The 17058-nt window shown below is 43.5% G+C and overlaps 2 protein-coding genes across 3 annotated transcripts; one reads left to right on the top strand and one right to left on the bottom strand.

Annotated features, from left to right (window-relative positions):
- The first annotated feature begins 1178 nt into the window (after positions 1–1178).
- Positions 1179–5331, top strand: GATAD1 (GATA zinc finger domain containing 1). Its single transcript, XM_027450776.3, has 5 exons — positions 1179–1602; positions 1692–1817; positions 2147–2206; positions 4141–4324; positions 5035–5331. Exons 1-5 carry the CDS (start codon positions 1342–1344, stop codon positions 5223–5225), a joined length of 822 nt encoding a protein of 273 aa, XP_027306577.1. The 5' UTR covers positions 1179–1341; the 3' UTR covers positions 5226–5331.
- A 1991-nt stretch (positions 5332–7322) lies between these two features.
- On the bottom strand, positions 7323–16406 carry LOC139998524 (uncharacterized). 2 transcript variants are annotated; one of them, XM_005010959.6, is made up of 11 exons: positions 16068–16384; positions 15544–15767; positions 14897–15187; positions 13318–13384; positions 12259–12312; positions 11165–11243; positions 10225–10262; positions 10054–10141; positions 9059–9145; positions 8412–8459; positions 7323–7650 (listed from the first exon to the last, which is right to left on the bottom strand). In XM_005010959.6, exons 2-11 carry the CDS (start codon positions 15728–15730, stop codon positions 7468–7470), a joined length of 1122 nt encoding a protein of 373 aa, XP_005011016.4. In that variant the 5' UTR covers positions 15731–15767; positions 16068–16384; the 3' UTR covers positions 7323–7467. The 2 variants fall into 2 exon arrangements, with proteins under 2 accessions (XP_005011016.4, XP_071889752.1); XM_072033651.1 differs by lacking the exons at positions 7323–7650; positions 8412–8459 and having other exon boundaries at positions 9060–9198; positions 16068–16406.
- Positions 16407–17058: the final 652 nt, after the last annotated feature.

Below are 17058 nucleotides of genomic sequence, written 5' to 3'. Positions count from 1 at the left end.
TAGGCCCTGGAGACAAGAAAGTCAAAACTGGTGTGAAAGAGAGGAGTGCAAGTGGGTAAGCAGGGCTGCTGCGGAGCCAGAGCCAGCCCAGGCAGGCCCCAGAGACAGCAACAAGGGGAACCGAGTGCCCCAGCCACCCCACGCTCACTGCATGCACGCTGGGCATCAGCAAGACCCCTATTTTATGTAAAAGAACAATTTGATTTTAGCACATTTTCCTCTATGTAAAAAATGTTACATATTTATTCATGTTCACTGAAAACGAGACAAAAGAAAACAACTGAATTTGCACCAAACAAGCTTTAAATGAAACCTAACTATGAAGCATGAAGGCTAGGCATGGACACCAAGAGCCTGCAAATCTTAAGCATGTGTAGAATTTTTTTGTTCTTATCAGGCTTATCACCTGTACCCAATGGTTTGGGCGAGGTGAGTTGCCTCAGTGAGGAACCATCGAGGAACAGGCTTCCTGCATGTCGCTGACAGAGCTTCACAAAGACACCAACTCGTTCCCTTTGGAAATTATCTGGTGTGTATCTGAGGGTCTGTGTCGCAGTGGGCTGAATGTAGATTGAAGCCAGTGTATACTGAGGGTCAGTTCTGCAGTTGCTGTTCCCCAAATCAGAAAGCCTTGACTTTTCTAATGAGGAGCAGCTGAGGGAGCTGGGGTGGTTGTGTCTGGAGAAGAGGAAGCTCAGGGGAGACCTCATTGCTCTCTACAGCTGCATGAAGGTGTGGGGAGCTGGGGATTGGCCTCTTCTCACAGGTAACTAGTGACAGGACTAGAGGGAATGGCCTCAAGTTGCACCAGGGGAGGTTCAGGTGGGAAATGAGGAGACATTTCTGCTCACAGAGAGCAGTCAGGCACTGGGACGGGTTGCCCAGGGAGGTGGTGGAGTCACCATCCCTGGGGGTGTTCAAGGAGAGGTTGGACGTGGTGCTTAGGGGCACGGTTTAGTGGTGACAGTGGTGGTAGGGGATGGTTGCACCGGATGATTTGGGAGGCCTACTCCACATTTAATGATTCTGTGATTCTGAGGAAAGCGGCTTTCAAACACACGGAGCCGCTTCCCCCAGCTCCCGCCGAGCCTCCAACCCCTCGGCGGGGCCGCCCCCCGGCGGCAGCGAGCGGCTGCGGGGGCCCGGCCGCCAGCAGAGGGCAGCCCCCGGGCCCGCTGCCCGGCTCCTGCCGCCGCCCCTCGGCTCTCGGCAGCGACATCCGCCGGCAGCGGGAAGGGGCCGGCGCCGGGCCCGGCGCTGTGGCGGCTGCTCGCCGCTTCGCTTCCCTTCCCCGCCGCTGCTGAGGCTGAGGGGCCGCGGGCCCCGGGCGCCGGCCGCAGGATGCCGCTGGGGCTGAAGCCTACGTGCAGCGTGTGCCGCAGCACCTCCTCCTCCATGTGGAAGAAGGGCGGCCAGGGCGAGATCCTCTGCAACAACTGCACGGCGCGCTCCGCCCCGCCGGGGCCCGCCGCCTTCGCCACCACCTCGGCCGCCGCCCAGCACAGCAACGGCGGCGGGGGGGGAGGCGGCGGCGGTGGCGGCGGTGGTGGTGGAGGCGGAGGGGGTGGCGGTGGCGGGGGTGGTGGCGGCGGGGGGAAGCAGGTGAGGGCGGCCGGGAGGGGCTGGGGGGCCCCGGGGTGTCCCCTCAGCCGGCGGTGGGGTCCCTCCAGCTGTGGTGTCGCTCCCCGCAGAGCAAGCAGGAGATCCACCGGCGCTCCGCCCGGCTGAGGAACACCAAGTACAAGTCCGCGCCCGCCGCCGAGAAGAAGGTTTCCACGAAAGGCAAGGGGAGGAGGCACATCTTTAAGTTAAAAAACGTAAGGGTTGGTGCCTGGGGGGGGTTGGGGGGTGGTGGGTTGAGGGCCGGCCCATTTGGGTGGCTGCTGGAGGGGAGGCCCCTCTGGGCAGGAGCTGGTGGCCATGGCTGAGGGCCTTTAACCCTGGCTTCTTCCCTAAAAATTGCCAGCCTTGTTTCCATTTGCAAAGTACAAATGCTCTGAAACGTCTGCAGCTCGTTTCCCATCTCCAAATCTTCTAAGACACCACCAGTATGTTGCCGTCCTAAAACCCACCCTGGAATTACCTGCTGTAACTTGTTGCTTTGTTTCACCACTCTTCATCTAACGTCTGTGTGTTGTTTACCCAGCCCATCAAGGCTCCCGAGTCTGTATCCACTATAATTACAGCCGAGTCAATCTTCTACAAGGTATGGTCTGTGCAGGTTTGTTTGCAAAAAGGATCTTGCTGTTTCTATTTCTGGTTTCAGAAGTTGCCACAAATAATGAAAGCAGTAAGGAAATAGTCACTGAACTGTGCTTTCTTGCCCAGCAGTGTGTGTGGTTTTGTGCTCTGCCGCATCTCTTCCACTGAGACTTGTAATGTAGTTTACCACAACAGCTTATGTAGCCATCGTTGGCTCCGTATTTTCACCAAACAAAAAGATGCATCTGGTGTCCTTAATAATTATTGCAGTCAAAACTTTTAACTTTCACCATGCTGAGATCACGAGCATGAGCTCTGTGTGCATATCTGTGTGTGTATATATGTATACATATAATACACAGATATATATACATACGTATGGGTTAAGTTTGTTTGGTGTTCCCTACCTCAGGCCTGTAGGATATTGCACAGAAAGGAGATGGGTAGCACTGGCCTGGCATCTGAACCGGCTCCCACTTCAGAGCTGTGTGCGAGCAGCCTCAGACACCCAGGGAATGAGATCTGTTGACTAACCCAGTGAAAGCAGAAGCTGGCTTTCTTCTCACATTCATGACTGAGAGTGTTTTTACCAGCAGGCCAAGGTGTTAGAGTTTTGAAGTTCTGAAATTTGTTTTTGTTTCCCAGCGGAACAAACAAACCAAAATGTGTTTTGCCCAAAAGAAAAGGTCAGGATAGCCAGTGGGAGCCTGCATAGCTGGAGGAAAAGTGGTGGACTGAGTGTAGTTATACTCTCTAGGGACCTGATGCTTCATGTCTTGCATCCCAGATGAATCTCTGTTTGCTGCTGACTACTTCAGAAGAGAATTGATGTCTTTGATTATGTAGTTTTGTTTTTGTCAGAAATTCTTTAAAGTTATGTCAAAACTTTTATTTAACCTGAGATCTTTATCCTAAATATTTCTATTTTGATACTTTGTTGCATTGTTGAGAAGGAGATTTTTTGTTTGGTTGGTTGGTTTTGTTTTGTTTGTTCTTGTTTGTTTTAAAATGAAAGCCCTCTTGGATGATTCTTGGCAATCTCAGGTTGGATGTTAGGAAAAGGTTCTTCACTAAAAGGGTGGTCAGGCACTGGAACAGGCTCTCCAGGGAAGTGGTCACGGCACCAAGTGTGACAGAGTTCAAGAAGTGTTTGGTCAATATTCTCAGAGTTTGGTGTGGTTTTCGGGTGGTCCTGTGTGGAGCCGGGAGGTGGACTCTGATCCTTGTAGGGCCCTTCCAAGTCAGAGATGGTCTGTTCTAGACTAGGTAGTGCATTGTTCTAGTCTTGATAGTGTGTTGTGTTGACACTGTTATGACATGAAGGGACATTGCCTTTGCTGTGCAGCATCATGCACATTAAAGAGCAACCTGTAAAGGTCTGGCATTAACAGTAACATGAGGTAGATCAGTGTTTTGGGACTCTTTTGCATGCGGGTGGGTAAACTTCATATGCAGAAAGCTGCTTTCTGTGCACACACAGGGAAATTACTGCAATTTTTCTGAAAGGTGGCCGCACACTCTCCTTCTGACAGAATGAGACCATCTCTGCTCAGCAGACAGGAGGCATAGCAGTGGTGGGAAAGGGTAAGGTAGAGCAGCTGAGGGCTGTTTCTTTGAAGACCGGTGAGGCCAGGTTGTTTCTGCAACATTTGGCGGACAGAGACCATGTGGAACTGTCTGTGTAGTCTCACAACAATTCTGGGACTGACCCCAATTCCTAAATGTTGGGTGGTTGGGCACAAGTGGTGCTGATGACTGCTTAGAAGAGATGGCACTGCAGCTTATACCCCCCCCTCTTTTGCATGTGGCTGAATTAAGGCTGTTTCTCGAGACCTGGGTTAATTTGAGGCAGTGTGAGATCTTGATACTGAAGATACTCAAGAATCAGAGTGAAGCTTCTGAAGTCAGATTGATTTAATTGTTGTTTGTGTCTTCTAGGGTGTATACTATCAAATCGGAGATGTTATTTCAGTGGTTGATGAGCAGGATGGAAAAACATACTATGCTCAGATCCGTGGGTTTATTCAGGACCAATACTGTGAGAAGAGTGCTGCACTGACCTGGCTCATTCCTACGCAAGCCAGCCCCAAAGACTGTTTTGACCCTGCATCCTATATCATAGGTAATCTCTAAGCTTTCACTTTATACAACTACTTAAAAGTATCTAGACTAATGCAGAGCTGTAGTTTTGAAGTGAAATTTTAGTTTGTCATGGACATTCATGCAATTCTCACATTGTAGACCCTAATTCCGTAAGCATTTACTCTACTTGAATAACCTTTTTTATTTATCTTATGTATGTCAGTGGCACTACTACACTAAGCAGGATTATTTGAGCATTTGTGCTCACAGGCACAATTACAGTCTTGCAACTTTAAATATCAAATTATTACTCCACAGATAGAATCAAAGTTATTATAGCACAAACTCAATATGCTAGTCCAGGCCTCTCCCTTTGAAGGGACCAGAATTAGCTGATCATCATCTTGGATATGTGACGTACGTAGTGTGCAAGCACTGGCATAGAGGGCATTCTGCAACTAACTGTGAAATATTAATAAATTGAGTACAGCTCTTTTGATGGGCAGGCAACAAATAGTGTCCATTTAGAATATAAAGCATTTCACTCAACTAACTGAATTCTTCGAATGGGGAAAAAAATCAAGCAAAAGTAGAGGCTTCATGCTGGCAGTGTAGCCTCAGGTTCTACACAGTCACTTTTTGAAATAGCATGTTCTGTAAGGGGTGTTGACTTGCTGCATGTTATGTCATTGAGGATTCTCTACTTCTATGCCTCTAAACTTTGTCTTCGGAAATTATTTTTTTCCCAAGGACCAGAAGAAGATCTCCCAAGGAAGATGGAATATTTGGAATTTGTTTGTCATGCACCTTCAGAATACTTCAAATCTCGGTCATCTCCCTTCCCTACAGTTCCTACAAGACCAGAGAAGGGATATATATGGACTCATGTGGGACCTACTCCTGCAATCTCCATTAAAGAAACTGTTACCAATAATTTATAACTTTTTTAAAGGAATATTTTGGACCAGTTATTTTCAGTATATTCTCAAGTCTGTGAATACCGTATGAGAAGTTTAAAAAAAAATATAAAGTGTTCTGTTTACTTTATGGATTATAGTATTTATTTATTTTAAAATACATCTCATCTTTGAAGTATGTTTTTTTTCTCCATTCAATGTGTCATTCAATTTTGTTCAGGTGAATCTAAAACCTGTGGGCCTAGGTAGTTTCTTGTTAAACTTTATTTACGGGGATGCATTTCTTGGAAAGCTGGATGCATATTCAAAAACTGTTACTTGGATGTGTCCTCCTGGTGGCCTCATGGCAGAAATGTATCTTGATTTCTTGAGTAAGCTAGCATTATGTATGATTTGAGTTTCACATCCTTATTATTTCTCTGTGTTTTTTCTGGCTTTGCAATTAATGATGAGTAAGAAAAAAAAATCCTACTACTTTTATATATTGATAGTCTGAGTGATGCCAATGAAAATATTTAAATAGTAGAAGAGGAAAAATACCAAATATTGGTATTTCAATGTCAAAATTTTCTGTACTAATCATTTTACAAGCCAGCCAGCTCAAAACACTATGACATACTTATTATGACAGGCTACTATGCTTACGTAACCTGAATTCCCTGAGGTTACTGGTTCTTGCTGCCTGTGAGGGATAGGAGACAGAACTGGCCTTCAATTTAGATATATTAAAAAAAAAAAAAAAAAAAAAAAAAAGAAAAGATTTATATATGATGTTACCTTATGTTGTGGTTTAATCCAGCAGGCAGCTAAGCACCCCGCAGCTGTTAGTTCATTCTCTCCCCACCCCACAGTAGGATGTGGGAGAGAACTGAAAAGTGCAAGAACTCATGGGTTAATAAAGGACAGCTTATAAAGGGAAAAAAAAAAAAAAAAAGGCAACAAAAGAGAATATACAAAAGAAGTGATGCATAATGCAATTGCTGACCACCAGCCAAGCGATGCCCAGCCAGTCCCCAAGCAACAGCAGCTCCCCTGGCCAGCCCCACAGCTGTATTGTTCAGCAGGACTCCACCTGGTGTGGGACATCCCCTTGGCCAGCCTGGGGCAGCTGTCCTGGTGCTGTCCCCTCCCAGCTCCTGGTGCATCCCCAGCCTCCTCGCCGCCTGGGCGGTGTGGGAAGCACTGCTCTGCAACAACTAAAACATCAGTGTGTTACCATCATTGGCCTCATCCTAAATCCAAAACCAGCACCATAGCAGCTACTAGGAAGACAAATCTACCCCAACTGAAACCAGGACACCAGAGCACTCAGAAGTCCCAAATCAGCTTTAGTGTATTGCGTGATAGTCTATAAAGGCTGCATTACAGTTGTTTTAGCTTGATGAAAAGGTTTGATTTATGATGAATTATGTTTTGGAAGTCTCAGATACTGAACATTTTTAATACAGCGGTACCTGTGACAACAGGAGTGAGATATATTTGTTGCAGCTTACAGCCTCAGCCGTAAGGGAATAGGCACTGAAGTTAGGGGATATTGTCAATAGCTCAAAGTCTTCCAAAACTAGCTGTATACTGCTAATACAGAGTTAAATCTCAAATTTTTATGTAATTTGCTACATACATTTCAGGTGAGTGCCCATGTTCAGGATGTTGCAGTAATTAATCTTAAAGTCATCTCACTCCTGACTTTTCCTTTCCTTTCATTCACTTTGTCCAGATTTCTGTTTTTGCCGGTTTTTCAACTTACCTAGCATCAGAAAGTAAAAATAATGACTCTTAAAAGATATTCACAGTAACCATCATGACCCCCTCGAATATTTTCCCTCTTCCTTTCTCTGCAGTCCCCATAACCTTTTCATTTTCCCCTTGAATTTTTTCATTTCCTCATAAGTTTTTCATTTTCAGTTTTGGCAATACGTGCAACATAACTCATTAATTAATGAGTCTGACCCTAAGCCTTGTGGTGAGACTATCTCATGAGCAAGGCAAAATATACATTCTACATTATACCACACTCAGCTGCCCACTCCCCTCCTTAATACTTTTTCACACAATACCCTAAGATAAATATTTCATCTGTAGGGAGATTGTTATATGAAAATACATCCCGTAACATTAAGATACTTTTTCATCTATAGGAAGTTTATTATATGAAAATCCATCCTGTAATCACCTTGCCAGAATGCCCGAACAAGCTGTCATGTACCTTCCTTTAGGACTTTTCCTGAAATTGAAGTTTGCCAAAATATCCGGCTTTGTTGTGTGTTCAACCAACTAATAGCAAAGTGAAGAAGAAGATCATAGCAATAGATATGACAAGTCTTTGTGCTGCCTCAGCATAGTCCATGGAACGTTGCATTTTTGTTGGTTGGCTTTCAAGCTTTGACTTTGTGACTTTTTTGTTGGTTGTTGGTTGACTTTCAAGCTCAGCTACTGTCCTCGTCAGATCCTTGTTAGAAGAGGGAAGAAAACAATGCTTACAATCAGTTTTGCTTTTTGGAACTTCTACAAATTACACCAAATGAAAAGTACTTGCTTGCCATCTGCCTTATTTGGCAAGAAATTTCTATGTGAAAGGGACAATATATGGAAGTGTCAATGTCTGATTTAGAGTATGAAGTTTGTTTCAGAGAACGACTGAAATTCCCCATTAATGATGAGGAGGGCCTAAACCTTCTCCAGCAGGGACAACAGTTGGTTGTTTAACCTTCAGGACTGCTAAATTATTTTTAGGCAATGACTGTCTGGGGGCCCCTTGGTTTTCTCAGATACTCACACATACAGAGGGTGCACAGCCTCACATTACCACAGCCAAGAAACAGACCACATCGCCAGCCCTTGTATGTAGAAAAGTTTTGTGGCCATCTTACTGCCAGCAGTGAGATGCAAGTACTTTGGAAATCTTTTGTGTGCTTTAGCAGCAAAACTATTTCTCAATTTTGACAGGTAAGAAGTGCAGCTTGTTCTTTGCTTCACCAAATTTGTTGGAGAAGGAGTTTGCCTTTCTGTAGAACAGGCCTAAAAAGCACTCAGTTTTGCAAATATGCAGATCTCAGCACCTCCTCATGTCACATAGCAGGGCACACTGAGAGAGGGGATGGGCTGCCCGATTAGGAAACCTTGCTCTGGACATGAAGTTTTTGCTTAAGCAGAAGGAAAGAGTTTGTATTGAGATAATGATTTACTTGTAGGTCATATAAATGTACTTACGGTAGCAAAGAGCAGCATTCCAAATAGAGCATATAGAGCCTGGAACACCTGTAAGGCAGAGCAAAGACCTGTGAGCATTGCTTCTGTGAAATGCAAGCCAGAAACCTGTAAAAGTGACATCCCTTCCTCCTTTTGAACCCACAGCAGCACTGAATTTTAAAAAAAGTCACACCACAAAAACAAAACAACAAATGATGTAGCAGTTAAATTGAAATGTATGTAAATCCAGTTCTGTTATTTACATAACCATGATCCATAATTGTTTGGCTTGGGAAGAAACAAAACTCATCAGTTTCTTTTATGGGATAATCCACAGGCACTTTAGTACCTTTTTAGCCAGCTGCTCTTGCCATTCATTATGGAATCAAACAGGAAAAAAAATCACATCATAGATAAAATAAATAAATAAATAAATCTACTCATCAGCTGATTAAACTTGCCTTCTGATTTATTTTTTTTTTTTTTTTTGCCAGATTTACCCTAATACAGAAAAGGGGCTCTGCACTGAAACAGTTTTATATTATTTGCTGCAATGTAAAACTACTGACGCTACCCTAGCCAGACAGAGTGATTACAGGTGCTGCACAATATGGGCTAACCCTTAGTGCCAGCATATCCAGTAAGTGCACATCCAGTAAACTACTTACGTATGAATTTCTAAGGACACAAACGATTGCCCCAGCAGTACCCAGGATGCTTGTAGTGGTTGATATGGTCATGTTTGTCAGGGGTTTCTGAGGACACCAAGCACATTAAGACTGTCTTTAGTTGCAATTAGTCAACACATCTTTGAACACAAAAAATAAATAATAAAATTACATGTTGTTCAGGGAGAGCAACTAACTAACTAACACCAGTGACATGCATACAGACAAATCCTGAAATTACTGCAGCTGACTTGAGCTTTCATTCCCTTTTCTGGTCTGTTAATAAACTAAATAATTCTATAAAATGGATTTAATTTATTTTTAATTCTGTTTATGTTAACCTCTTAAGCTGAATTCCAGCTCATACTGCCTTCCTATTGATACTAGTCAGCATTTCTGAGAAAGGCTCTAAGGAAAGATAAATGGTGATATGTTCATGGGTAAAACCTATTTTGAAATAACTCCCATGTTTAAGTTTTGAATTCTCTTGGGAACTTATAGACTGAAGAATTAAGATGGGACAGAGAGAGCAGGATTGGTACTATTAGTGCCACAGTTTTCAGCACAGACTGCTCCGCTTTCTTTCTAATTTCATAGAATAATAGAATCATTACAGTTGGAAAAGCCCTCCAAGATCATCTGGCCCAACCAGCACCCTACCACCATTGTGACCCTCTGAACCCTGTCCCTAAGCACCACGTCCAACCTTTCCTTGAACACCCCCAGGGACAGTGACTCCACCACCTCCCTGGGCAACCCGTCCCAGTGCCTGACTGCTCCTTCTGAGCAGAAATGTCTCCTCATTTCCCACCTGAACCTCCCCTGGTGCAACTGGAGGACATTCCGTCTTCTTCTATTGCTGTGCAAGTTTTTTGAATTGCAACTAAAACTTTTAGGAATTGAGTGACTCCAAAAAGCCAAAACAGACAAAATCATCATTAAAATCATGACAATTTAGATTATTTGTTGTTATCTAATCCATTAAAAGTACTTACATTTGTCTTCAGGGCAAATAAAAACAGTAACAGGGTGGCAAATGCAGTTATTCCTCCAACTTGCATTATAGTCACTGTTTCATAGAAACTAAGACAAAAGAAGCAATCTGTTACCTCAAAATGCCCAAGCAGAACATACAACAGTGAAAGAAAAATGCTTAAAGGACTTACTTTGAAATAATTCCAATTATTACACTTCCAGTTACCGTCTAAAAAGATAAAAAGGATTTTTTTTTTTTTTTAAGAGAAAAAGAAAAACCCCACTTAGTAAACACTAAATATTTTTATTTTAGTTTTTGATTAAACTGCAAAGTGCTCAAACTAGCCTAAACGGTCAGGATGCTGATGGCAAGGTCCCTAAGGAAGCTGGATCCTCAGGCAGTGCCTGTTATTAAAGCATTATAAATGCATGTCTGAGTGTTGGAACAATGGCACTGTGCTGATTTTTTGTGTTCAGGACACCAACCAGCAGCACGGAAAGGGGGGCTCATTCCCCAGTCAGTTACTTATAGACATAGCTGAGAGGATTGGACCTCTGAGAATTTCTCATATTAGGAAAATGAAGGACAAAAGGAAGACCTGAAAAATTGCCTCAGAGAAGACTTATTCACCCATTATTCTCTCCCTTGTTCTTTGTACACCCATGACAAAATTTAGTCAAGTTTCATTTTTGTTTCAGTGAATGGACACACTACTGCTGAGTTTACAGCCCTGTGATAAGCTGCGGGGCTTTGTGACCAGCCAACAGACATAACCGTAAGCAATTTTAGTTCTAAAGACCTAGACAAGTGCTAAAATACACAGTATATACACAACACACTGAGTAATGCATGGAACATCTAGAGTATGCTCTTGGTGCAGTTCCATCTGCCTGAAAGAAAAAAAATGATCTGTTTCCTAACTGTTGGAAATCAGTATTATTTATAGCAATTGCCTCACAGAATGGGAAAAGATTTCCATGATTAAAAAAAAAAAAAAAAAAAAAGACTGCATTATTTTCAACTACTTTTTTTTTTTTTCCCCCCTGAGGAGAATTTTCACTCCTATATCTGATTATGAGAAATAAAATAACTTGAAAAGGAAAAATCGAGGACTTCAGCAATATACTTACCACTGTCCAAGTGCAAAAGGCATTTTTTGAAGTAATTTGGCTGACAACTGAGCTCAGGATAACAGTAGCAATAGATGTCCTGGATTAAAAAAAAAAAATACCAACAGCAAAGAACACATTTTTTGTGACTGATAGGCCAAATAAGCACAGCTAATAACAAGTAACAGCTTTAATTACAGAAAGCAAACATTCAGATTTCATACATAGTAATTCAACAACTAAATATTCAGTTATTTTTTCTATATATTTTTATATTAATGAAATGAAGTCTTAGTTACAGAAGCCATACAGACCGAAAAGGAGGAAAGACTCATTACCTATATACTTGCAAGTCAAGTAAATAAACACACACTCAGGTATTTGTCATTTATCTGTAGGCACATCAGAAACATACTGTGGGTGTATCTTCAACAATTATTTACCCCTTATTTACCCCAACTTGTCCAAGTGATTACCATTGAAGATTTTTATTAGAAGGCTGCATCAGGGGAAGCACAAGGGCCATGCTTTGCAAAAGAGAAGTTGATGTATGTGAGCTTTTTGATAAACAGTACACCGGCATGAGCAGTGACTTTATATCCTGCTTTTTGTGTGTCTCTGCAGTGTCTGCTTCCAGCACCTGAGTGCAATGAGCAGAGCTCACCCACTGCAGATACCTGTGGCTGGACAGGACCTGAGCTCACTGCAATGTGGAAACCAGACGTGAGCTTAGAAAGAGCAACCTCACTTTTCCCTCCCCACCAAACTTCCACCCAGCACCTGGCCAAGTGCAGCTGTGGGAGCTGCCTGACTGGGAGGGGCCCAGAGCTTGCAGAGCAGCAATCAGCTGTTTTTAGCACACAGTGCTAGGTATCTATTTACAATCCACATTGCACTTCCAGCCTTCAGTGAAGAAAAAAAATTTGTGGAAGACGTGAAGAGGAAGTGTTAAGAAATGAGATTCATTTCCTTCTCATACCTTAACGCTACCAACAGAGAGAGCCAAATGCTGCAGGAAGAGAAGCAGCAGGATACTGGGGGGTACTGAATAGTCTCTCAGATTTCATAGCATTTACCTGAACCAGCAGCTCAGTGCATCATTTCTGGGTACTTACATAAGGACAAGGGAAAGCCAGTAGTAATTCCCCAGCTGGTGCCGTAGCCTGGTCCTAGGCAAAGACAAAGCAGGAGTTACAGCATCCTACATGACCACAAAATATGCACTTCAGCATGTCCATGGGGCACTACAGACTGCCAGAGTGTCAATGGATAAGTACAGCCCTGTCACTTATGCTTAGTGCTGCTGCCTTCATCCTGCTTTGCATGCTCCTCAGACCCAGGTCTCCACATCCACAATTCCTGGACAACTCGGAGCAAGGAATTTAAGTGGCAGAGGTGGTTGATGAACAGTAACAGACAAATAACAGTGATAAGCAATAACAGATTCAAAAGTATGTGCCTGTGATCATCTCTGGTGCTGTCTGGAGGCGATGTGCTGAAGATGAGAATGTTTATGCAGACAAAGCAATTCTCCCTTCCTTTCAAATTGAAAATGCCCCTTTAATAGGCATGGTGGGTAGTCTCGTTTCCCCTGTGTTGCTACATTCTCCACTTATATGCCACCTTCACCAGTAGATATGCTAGTTCTGTGACAGTTCATGTCACAGAAACCTGCAAAAAAAAAAAAAAAAAAAAAACAGGGACTTCCCCAGGAGCTGCTTACCTGCCACACAGGAGGTGAGCTAGTCACTGCAGCAGCCTGTATTGCTCAATTTGTGCAAATCAGGCTGACTACAATTGCAGCTGGGGTGTAAAGCAGCCCCTCTTATTTTCCTTGCTTAACTAGTTAACTTAATCTGCCAAAAACTTGGACTTCTGGATCTCCATCTTTTAACTGCAAAAAAAAAAGAAATCACTCCAAGCCCATGTTCCTGTGAGAAGTGAGCTGGGAGGAGGCTGAGGGATCACCAAACTGCTCAAATGCACAAATTACATAATGCTGTAACTCGCTGTGACACAGCTGTCATGAAGCTCCCATTACCTGTTATTTCCCTTACGAGCACACGAGCAGCAGCTGTCCTCTGGCCCCCAGACAGCCAAGAGCTTAGCCTAACCATGACACACGCTGACAAGAGATGCTGGTGCATGAGGGATTGCACAATGCCCGAACTTACCAGCACAGAGCTCCCACGGTTACAAGGAGACAAACTGCTGCAAGCCAGTAGACCTTCTTGCTGAAATCTAGGGAGACAATATAGACAATGTCATTACAGTATTTCATCGATGCAATAAAAGTCATGAGTAAAACAATCATGCTATGCCAAGAATGCATGGAGAAAGACTGAAATGTTTCTGCCTTTTTGTTTGTTTGTTTTGTTTTTGTTGTTGTTGTGAGTCCCCCATGAAAAAAACATCAGGAACCCCAGGGGAGATGCCAAGGGGCAGGACCCCTGGGTGGGTATTTCTCCCCACAGGTGTACAAGCAACACACAGAGCTGTGGCTGCAAGGCACACGTCCCATTTCAGTATTTCCCTAACAAGGCATTCACCAGCAACTCTAGAATGGTGTTATGGGCCCTTTATTTACTTTCTTTGTATGTTCAGTGCTGACTAGTCACTCAGAAATTGGCAGCTTGGGCTAATACCGAATGGTGGCTGGGTGCCCCTATGGATGCTGAACACAAGCTACTTTGCCATGATTCATGGCAGTCCTGTGCTGTCAAAGCATTGATGCACATGTAGATCGGGAGCTGGGCCCAGCATTTTAGAAACAGCCTCAGGTATCCATTCCTAATCTTGCTTGGAGTTAATGAAGACTTTGGTCTTTAACTTCACAAGGCATATACTACACAGAACAAAGATCACATTTATTGCAGTTGCTGATATCTTGTATATACTGATTAACAAAGTCCTTCCTCATCTTACAGTAGTGAGAACAAAAATATGTGTAGCTGTAGTACTGTAGTTTTACCTGCTCTCCACAGGTATTGGATTAGAAAGATTATACAACCAAATTATGGTTTTAATTGATTATCACACAGATGGAATTGGTACATCCCTTAGCTACCTGAGTATGTCTCTACAAATTTATGTCAGTAACTCAAACAGGACATTTGTTTGACTCCTCATGAGAGAGACATTACAGGATTTCTGAGCACAAACCCATTTCACAAACATATTTCTGTGCTTTTGTCCGGAGTAAGACCTGTGGTTATATTTTCTTCAATGCCCTTAAATGTGAGGCATTCATTTTCATAGGCAGGGGAGTGCAAATCCAAGCTAAGCTAGAGTACAAGAAGGTTGGATTTAAAGATCTTAGGAAACATTCAGTGAGAAGTACAGCCCAAGGATATGTCTGGAATATACACATACTGTAATGATAAGGGGGAAGGGGCTAGTCCAGCTGAAACATTAACTAGCAGTGATTTAACATTAACCAGAAATGATTCACTGTTTTGTGTATGCTTCCCCTTCCATCAAAGAATAAGCAAAAAAGACTAAAAGTGCACATGTTGGCTGCTTGTTATTGACCAGAGCTCTGCCAACAGGAGCCCAAGCAGCACATGTGGAAGGAGTCGCACCTATAGACAAATGCTTCTAGGAACGATGGACGTGATGTGCCAAGAAATACTTTTGCAGTTACACCACTAATAGTTCTTCGTGTATGCTCCCCACCACAGAATGATGCTACTGTTGACAACATAATTTTATAATTGATAATTGTCTCTGTCTTGCCCAGGCAGAGGCACATACCTTCAGCGAGATCACACAAATCTGTTGGTTCAGCCCTTCTGGCTGAAGATTTTGATGTTGGTCTGTCTCCAGAAGGCACCCTAAAGTCTGTGCTTTGGGACTGTGTGCTACCACTGCTTGCTGCTTGTCTCCCCTGTTCTTGCACTAGGCTTGTGGCATCAGTGAGGTTACGGTTCTCTGGTGAAATTGGTCTGAAATATTCAGTCTGTTCATCGGTGAAAATAACTTCTTTGCTAATAAAACGTCCATTTGATTTACGTTTCCTGATGATCTCCTTAGATGTCTGGATGTCTGTTAAGAAAGATAAAAGTATTATGAACTCATCTGTGGAGAGAGTCTGTTTTTATATGAAAACTACTAAATTTTGCAATGCTGGGTGCTGCCCCACTCTCTGTGTAGTGCCTTCTACAGTTGATGTTCCTTTTCTTTCTAATAGGATCACACTTTGATAAAATCATGCTTTAAGGCAGCTTGTGGCAATGGATCTGAAATATGTCAGCAGGATTTGGGAACCTCTGTCTTCCATCTTCCAAGCTGAGATTTCTGCATGCCACTAAGAATTAAAGCAAAAATACCCTGTCCTGTTAGTCATAGAATTTTTATATCTGAAATTAGGAGACTCTGCGAACTAAGCATTTTCCACCTACCTGTAATCATGAAGACAGACCGAGGCAGAGGGAAATAGTCGGTTTTCTGCTTTCCACATAAACATCTCTGTTTTGCATCCTGACGATCTAGGTAGTATGTCAGGAGGTCTTCATTATTTTGTTTCTTAGGGGCTTGCTCCATCCAGCCAGTTCTCCTCGATTCATGCCTTTCATTCCAACTATCCATTGTCTGTGTTGGGTTGTTTCTTCCCTGTAGTTCCCACCTTCCAAAATATGACAAAATAATTTGTGGCTACTAACTTCAAAACGACAATCAACTGCAGACAGCATAGCAAACGGGACCAAGGGAAAACTTTGCCAGCGTTTCTCAAAGACAAATCCTTTAGCTGGGAGACCCGGCTGATCTCCGTGTGCCTCTCCCTTCTGCAGTATGAGCTAGCCGTGAAGGCTGACTGCACACAGTAGTCGTGGCATACGTGTAAGAATTAAATACACATTCAGTAGGACATCAGCAGAGGCGGTAAGCAACTGTATCAGGTAGTAAAACTTCTTGAAACACTTACCTTTATGAATGTCTTGCTTAGAGCCAAGGGTGGGGTGGCAGTGTGGTGTCTGCAGCAAGGCGAGCAAACAGCCTTCTACGATGCCGAGTCCAACACCTCCTGTTTCACACTCAGTGTCTTCTTAGATCTTTTTTCCCAAATTTTGCTTCCAAGCTGCTAAGTAAGGGATCCCTGCTAGGTACGCCCTGAGGTTTTCCGCCCTTCTCTTCTCTACGATCACTCTGATGAAACTGATCGCACACTGGAGGAAATGCAAACACGCAGGTACATAGACTGAAGCAAAACCAAAAGCAACTGCTTCTTGCCTACCTGCAAAGTTTGCAGATCCCAGCTGAGGCTTGTTCACTCCCTTGCTGAGGTAAGCAGAAATGGTATGTTGAAAATTAACGCATCCATATCAGGCTCTTGCTAGTGACAAGTGCCATGGGATAATTATGGGAACTTCTATTGCAATGTCCTTCCTCTATAGGCTGTAAAGTCAAGTATAGCCTATTTGCAATGACCTATGGCTCACCCTGATTAAGTGGATACCTTGATATGAGGACATGGCAAGCTCACCCCGGTATTTAGTGAACAGTAGTATTTCTGTCTGATTATGTGCTGGTTCGGAACTCCTTGCAATACTTTGATGTAGAAGCAACAACACAGTCTCGTGTGCTCTGCTAGAAAATAAGCTGCTTAGGGCGTAGGGAAGATGGAGCCAGCCTCTTCTCAGGGTATCCAGTGCCAAGAGGCAATGGGCAGAAAAGGAGACAAGAAAACTGTTCAGACGTAAGAAAAATTCTTTTTACTCTCAGAGTGATCGTACACTGGGAAAGGCTGCTCAGAGAGGCTGTGGAGCCTCCATTCTTGCAGATACTCAGAACCCAAGTGGACACAGTCCTGGTCATCCTGCTGTAGGCTGACCCTGCTCCACACAGGGGTTCTGGACCAGCGGTGCCCAGAGGTGCCTTCCAACCTCCGCTTATTTTATGATTCTATAGACTTTATT

The sequence above is a fragment of the Anas platyrhynchos genome, chromosome 2 (genome assembly GCF_047663525.1).
Source record: "Anas platyrhynchos isolate ZD024472 breed Pekin duck chromosome 2, IASCAAS_PekinDuck_T2T, whole genome shotgun sequence".
NCBI lineage: Eukaryota > Metazoa > Chordata > Aves > Anseriformes > Anatidae > Anas > Anas platyrhynchos.
Note: the sequence above shows the minus strand (reverse complement) of the source record. Positions and strands in the feature narration are given on the sequence as shown.